This window comes from Salmo salar, chromosome ssa04, assembly GCF_905237065.1.
Source record: "Salmo salar chromosome ssa04, Ssal_v3.1, whole genome shotgun sequence".
Lineage (NCBI taxonomy): Eukaryota > Metazoa > Chordata > Actinopteri > Salmoniformes > Salmonidae > Salmo > Salmo salar.
This window is the reverse complement of record NC_059445.1, coordinates 4893906-4901405: the sequence shown is the minus strand read 5'-3', so window position 1 is coordinate 4901405 and position 7500 is coordinate 4893906. Positions and strand designations below refer to the sequence as shown.

The following is a 7500-nucleotide window of genomic DNA, read 5'->3' as shown; positions in this document are numbered from 1 at the left end:
TATAGTGAACTACTTTAGACCAGAGCCCTATTCTCTATATAGTGAACTACTAGTGACCAGAGCCCTATTCCCTATATAGTGAACTACTAGTGACCAGAGCCCTATTCCCTATATAGTGAACTACTAGTGACCAGAGCCCTATTCCCTATATAGTGCACTACTAGTGACCAGAGCCCTATTCCCTATATAGTGCACTACTAGTGACCAGAGCCCTATTCCCTATATAGTGAACTACTAGTGACCCTAGCCCTATTCCCTATATAGTGAACTACTAGTGACCAGAGCCCTATTCCCTATATAGTGAACTACTAGTGACCAGAGCCCTATTCCCTATATAGTGAACTACTAGTGACCCTAGCCCTATTCCCTATATAGTGCACTACTAGTGACCAGAGCCCTATTGCCTATATAGTGAACTACTAGTAACCAGAGCCCTATTCCCTATATAGTGATCTACTTTAGACCAGGGCCCTATTCCCTATATAGTGAACTACTAGTGACCAGGGCCCTATTCCCTATATAGTGAACTACTTTAGACCAGAGCCCTATTCCCTATATAGTGAACTACTAGTGACCAGAGCCCTATTCCCTATATAGTGAACTACTAGTGACCAGAGCCCTATTCCCTATATAGTGAACTACTAGTGACCAGAGCCCTATTCCCTATATAGTGAACTACTTTATACCAGGGCCCTATTCCCTATATAGTGAACTACTTTAGACCAGGGCCCTATTCCCTATATAGTGAACTACTAGTGACCAGAGCCCTATTCCCTATATAGTGAACTACTTTAGACCAGGGCCCTATTCCCTATATAGTGAACTACTAGTGACCAGGGCCCTATTCCCTATATAGTGAACTACTTTAGACCAGAGCCCTATTCCCTATATAGTGAACTACTAGTGACCAGAGCCCTATTCCCTATATAGTGAACTACTAGTGACCAGAGCCCTATTCCCTATATAGTGAACTACTAGTGACCAGAGCCCTATTCCCTATATAGTGAACTACTAGTGACCAGAGCCCTATTCCCTATATAGTGAACTACTAGTGACCAGAGCCCTATTCCCTATATAGTGAACTACTTTATACCAGGGCCCTATTCCCTATATAGTGAACTACTTTATACCAGGGCCCTATTCCCTATATAGTGAACTACTAGTGACCAGAGACCTATGGGGAATAGGGTGCAATTTGGGACGCAGGCTACAATCTCACTCACCTTCACACCTGCTAACACGATGTTCTTTGCTGTGGAAACAGAGCAGAGACGTCAATCGTCGGTCACATGACAGGAAATACATGGACACAATACATACTGTAAACACTCACTGAACGCAATGTCATGTGTCTTAATGGCATGTTCTGGCATGTACTGTCATGCTATGTCATGTCACTTAATGGCATGTTCTGGCATGTACTGTCATGCTATGTCATGTCGCTTAATGGCATGTTCTGGCATGTACTGTCATGCTATGTCATGTCACTTAATAGCATGTTCTGCCATGTACCGTCATGCTATGTCATGTCACTTAACCTGTCTGGGAACGTGGGACGTTTGCGTCCCACCCTAGTCAACAGCCAGTGGAATCGCGTGGCGCGAAATACAAATACCTCATAAATGCTATAACTTCAATTTCTCAAACATATGACTATTTTACACCATTTTATAGATACACCTCTCCTGAATCGAACCACGTTGTCCGATTTCAAAAAGGCTTTACAGCAAAAGCAAAACATTAGATTATGTTAGGAGAGTACCCTGCCAAAAAAAATCACACTGCCGTTTTCAAAGCAACTAGCATGCATCACAAATACCCTAAACACAGCTAAATGCAGCACTAATCTTTGACAATCTTCATCAGATGACACTCCTAGGACATCATGTTACACAATACATGCATTTTTTGTTCGATAAAGTTCATATTTATATATAAAAACAGCATTTTACATCGGCGCGTGACGTTCAGAAAATATTTTCCCTAAAATGCTTCCGGTGAAGCAGCGCTACAATTTACAAAATTACTATTCGAAAACATTGTTAAAATGTAATATTGTCATTCAAATAATTATAGATTAACATCTCGTGAATGCAACCGCATTGCCAGATTTAAAAATAACTTTACTGGGAAATCACACTTTGCAATAAACGACGTGGTATGCTCAGAAAAATAGGCTAGGCGATACAGGTTAGCGCCATCTTGGAACCATCTAAAATCAAATATACTATTGTAAATATTCCCTTACCATTGATTATCTTCATCAGAAGGCACTTCCAGGAATCCCAGGTCCACAACAAATGTAGTTTTGTTCGAAAAAGTTAATAATTTATGTCCCAATAGTTCCTTCTTGTTAGCGCGTTCCGAAGGCTACTCAAAATGCACTGTAGCGCGCGGGACTTGTCGTCACGAATGTGCAAAAAAAGGGTTCCCATGGGCGCCCGCGTCATAGTAGTAATGGCCCTCCCCCTGTGACCAACTTCCCAAGCCTCTCTTTGGGTCAGTTTCTACCATAGACGACTCAAACCACTTTGTAAAGACTGTTGACATCTAGTGGAAGCCTTAGGAAGTGCTAAATGATTAATAAGTCCCTGTGTGTTTCAATGGCAAAGGCTTGAAAGTGATTCCACACATCAGATTTCCACTTCCTGTTAGGATTTGTCTCAGGGTTTTGACTGCCATATGAGTTCTGTTATACTCACAGACACCATTCAAACAGTTTTAGAAACTTTAGAGTGTTTTCTATCCAAATCTAATAATTATATGCATATTCTAGTTACTGGGCAGGAGTAGTAACCAGATTAAAATCGGGTACGTTTATTATCCGGCCGTGCAAATACTGCCCCCTATCCCCAACAGGTTTTAATGGCATGTTCAGGCATGTACCGTCATGCTATGTCATGTCACTCAATGGCATGTTCAGGCATGTACCGTCATGCTTTGTCATGTCACTTAATGGCATGTACCGTCATGCCATGTCATGTCACTTAATGGCATGTTCTGGCATGTACTGTCATGCTATGTCATGTCACTTAATGGCATGTTCAGGCATGTACCGTCATGCTATGTCATGTCACTTAATGGCATGTACCGTCATGCTATGTCATGTCACTTAATGGCATGTTCAGGCATGTACCGTCATGCTATGTCATGTCACTTAATGGCATGTACAGTCATGCTATGTCATGTCACTTAATGGCATGTTCTGGCATGTACCGTCATGCTATGTCATGACACTTAATGGGTACCGTCTGCTATGTCATGTCACTTAATGGCATGTTCTGGCATGTACCATCATGCTATGTCATGTCACTTAATGGCATGTTCTGGCATGTACCGTCATGCTATGTCATGTAATGTCACATAATGTAATGCTATGTCTTATTTGATGCGTATGTCACCTACCGATCTCCACTCCCAGTCCTCCCATTCCACTGAGGAAGACAGAAGACTGAGCCATCTGCTGCATAGCACTATCCCCCAGGACATATCTCTGCCGACTGGAGGGGGGGTTAGGGAGGGAGAGGGGAGAGAGGGAGGAGAGAGAGGGGGAGGGAGGGGAGAGAGGGGAGGGAGGGGAGAGAGGGAGGGGAGAGAGGGACGGGAGAGAGGGAGGGGAGGGGGGTTAGGGAGGGAGAGGGGAGGGAGGGAGGGGAGGGGGGTTAGGGAGGGAGAGAGGAGGGAGGGAGGGGAGAGAGGGAGGGAGAGGGGAGAGAGGGAAGAGGGGGAGCCAGGGAAGAGGGGGAGCCAGGGAAGAGGGGGGAGAGAGATCAAATGATGTTGTGAGACAGTGAGCACATGTTTTGTTGGAACTATTAATGGTATGTCATTGTACCCACTTAAAATAGGTAGTACGGGATTTACCTGTACAGGGAGTCATCAATCTCCATGGAGTCAGCTGACATCTTGGGAGGGGAAAACTCACTGGTCCTCGACGCGCTGGATCGAGAGAGAGAGAGAGAGAGAGAGAGAGAGAGAGAGAGAGAGAGAGAGAGAGAGAGAGAGAGAGAGAGAGAGAGATCATGGAGGAGAGAAGTCTTTCTGATGTCAGGGTTATATGAACTCTGTCCTGGCTCCCCCGGGCCCCCAGCACTACACAACTGATTCAAATAATCAAAGCTTGACGATGAGTTGGTTATTTAAATCAGCTGTGTAGTGCTAGGGCAAAAACGTGCACCAAGAGTGGGACCCCAGGACCCAGAGTGGACCCCAGGACACAGAGAGGACCCCCAGGACCCAGAGTGGGGCCCCAGGACCCAGAGTGGACCCCCAGGACCCAGAGAGGACCCCCAGGACCCAGAGAGGACCCCCAGGACCCAGAGTGGACCCCCAGGACCCAGAGTGGACCCCCAGGACCCAGAGAGGACCCCCAGGACACAGGGGGGACCCCAGGACCCAGAGAGGACCCCCCAGGACCCAGAGAGGACCCCCAGGACACAGGGGGGACCCCAGGACCCAGAGTGGACCCCAGGACAATTGTTCAATTCCCTTCACTGCTTTGAATGTAAAATGACAGGTATAAGAAACTCCCTCTAGCTCTCTCCTCCACCAATCCACTCCTTTCAGAGGAGTTTGTGGGACGTAGTACACACTTCACAAGAAAGGACATATAATTGGGACGCACTCATAGACTGGGTGTGCAGGCTTTCATTCCAACCCAGTGATTTCAGTCCTGATACAAATAAAACTTTTTTTATCCAGCCACTGAGTTGGTTTATCAGGTGTGTTAGTGCTGGGCTGTAACAAACAGTATTGCTAGCTAGCTAATGGGCTAACGAGCTAGCTAGATAAACAGTGTGGCTAGCTAATGAGCTAACTAGTTAGCTTCCTGGTCCCAATCTGCAGTTAGCTAGTTAGATAAACAGTGTTGCTAGCTAGCTAATGGGCTAACTAGTTAGCTTCCTGGTCCCAATCTGCAGTTAGCTACTAGTAGCTAGCTACAATAACGTGAGGACGTTGTAAGAGTAGCAGTAACACTAGTAGTAGTACCATATTACATGTTTTGAGGTTGACGACTTCTCAATGCCTTGTCAATAGCCATCTATGTGTTTATCTTGCTACGAACGATGGCTAACCTGACTTAGCATAGACTGCTCACTCAGAAGGGCGTTAGCTAGCACTGGCTAGATTTCTACACCTGCATTGCTTGCTGTTTGGGGGGTTTTAGGCTGGGTTTCTGTACAAGCACTTTGTGACATCGGTTGATGTAAGAAGGGCTTTATAAATACATTTGATTGATTGATTGATACTGCCTGATGCCGGGTCAGCGCAACAGAAAACACCCTCCATAAACGTGTATAGTCATGACGTTTCAAGCACAAGTCGTCCTGTGGCTGCAGAGACGGATGTCCATAATGATATTTCGTGAATGTTGCGAAAAATGCGCGTTAAAAACGTCATTCAGAGACGAAATATCTTACCTGTCGGTGTACGATAGGTTCATTGAGTTGTTGTTATGAATGAAGGGTTGTGTAGAGCTAAAAACATCAAACTGTTCCGGGTTACCCAGATCACATGACAAGGTTCACGGTTAAATTATATTTAATTTGATAGATTATTATTTTTTAATATTTAAAAAAATAAATACAAAAATACAACAAACAACTGAAACAAAATAGTTTTGGGATATCCAGACTTTAACTTATTTAAATCAATGTGTTATATGGCAATAACAACTGATCTGTTCTTTCTCTTGGTATTTGGCGGTGCCAATTTTTACCAGGTTCCATATCAAATGCAGGCATCATAGTGCCTCATATCATATATCATTGGTCCTGTTGAAAACCTGCAAGACACCATTTTACATTTTAGAAGAAAACAGAGACGCTGTTCAAACAGCCAAAGTTCATCTGCCCAGTAAAACATTTACTACTCAGACTCTCTAACTAATAGGGGTGAGGGGGTGAGGGAGGAAAGGGGTTAGGGGTAAGGGAGGAGAGTGGGAGAGGGGTGAGGAGGTGAGGGGAGAGGAGATGAGGGGAGAGGGGGTGAGGAGGTGAGAGGAGATGAGGTGAGGTGAAGGGAGATGGGGTGAGGAGGAGGTGAAGAGGGAGTGGAGGTGAGGGGAGATGGGGGTCAGGAGGTGAGAGGAGATGAGGTGAGGGGAGAGGGGGTGAGGAGTTGAAGGGAGTGGAGGTGAGGGGAGAGGGGGTGAGGGGAGAGAGGGTCAGGAGGTGAGGAAGTGAGGGGAGAGGAGGGGAGGAGGTGAGGGAGTGAGGGGAGAGGAGGTGAGGGGAGAGGAGGTCAGGAGGTGAAGTGTAGAGGGGGTGAGAAGGTGAAGGGAGTGGAAGGGAGTGGAAGTGAGGGGAGGTGAGGTCCAGTGGTGAGGGGAGAGGAGGTGAGGGGAGAGGGGGTCAGGTGGTGAGGGGAGAGGAGGGAGAGGAGAGGAGGTGAGAGGGGGTCAGGAGGTGAGGGGAGAGGAGGTGAGGGGAGATGGGGAGTGGAGGTGAGGGGAGATGGGGTCAGGAGGTGAGAGGAGATGAGGTGAGGGGAGAGGGGGTGAGGAGTTGAAGGGAGTGGAGGTGAGGGGAGAGGGGGTGAGGGGAGAGGGTCAGGAGGTGAGGGGAGGGGGGAGGGGAGGGGTCTGTTGGTAAGGGTCCTGTACTCTTGGCCCTTGGTACAGGACCCTATAGAACCTAGAGTTAGTCCTGGTCAGGTCACATGGTCAGGAAAAACCAAAACCTAACGATGACGTCACTAGTCTTTATCCTAATGTTAGTTAGACTGTACCAATAGATAACAGATAGACAGTAGACCTAATCCTACTGTTAGTTAGACTGTACCAATAGATAACAGATAGACAGTAGACCTAATCCTACTGTTAGTTAGACTGTACCAATAGATAACAGATAGACAGTAGAACTAATCCTACTGTTAGTTAGACTGTACCAATAGATACCAGATAGACAGTAGACCTAATCCTACTGTTAGTTAGACTGTACCAATAGATAACAGATAGACAGTAGACCTAATCCTACTGTTAGTTAGACTGTACCAATAGATAACAGATAGACAGTAGACCTAATCCTACTGTTAGTTAGACTGTACCAATAGATAACAGATAGACAGTAGACCTAATCCTACTGTTAGTTAGACTGTACCAATAGATAACAGATAGACAGTAGACCTAATCCTACTGTTAGTTAGACTGTACCAATAGATAACAGATAGATAGTAGACCTAATCCTACTGTTAGTTAGACTGTACCAATAGATAACAGATAGACAGTAGACCTAATCCTACTGTTAGTTAGACTGTACCAATAGATAACAGATAGACAGTAGACCTAATCCTAATGTTAGTTAGACTGTACCAATAGATAACAGATAGACAGTAGACCTAATCCTACTGTTAGTTAGACTGTACCAATAGATAACAGATAGACAGTAGACCTAATCCTACTGTTAGTTAGACTGTACCAATAGATAACAGATAGATAGTAGACCTAATCCTAATGTTGGTTAGTCTGTAACAATAGATAACATATAGACATATAACATA

The 7500-nt window shown here is 45.3% G+C and overlaps 1 protein-coding gene across 1 annotated transcript in view; it reads right to left on the bottom strand.

Annotated features, from left to right (window-relative positions):
* Nucleotides 1-5576, bottom strand: part of LOC106602516 (ubiquitin-like modifier-activating enzyme 6) — a 43920-nt gene extending 38344 nt beyond the window's left edge. Inside the window, 4 exon segments of the mRNA XM_045716352.1 lie at nt 1224-1252; nt 3406-3500; nt 3865-3939; nt 5421-5576. Coding sequence (XP_045572308.1) covers nt 1224-1252; nt 3406-3500; nt 3865-3939; nt 5421-5443 — 222 coding nt within the window. The 5' untranslated portion in view covers nt 5444-5576.
* Between the last annotated feature and the right edge of the window lie 1924 nt (nt 5577-7500).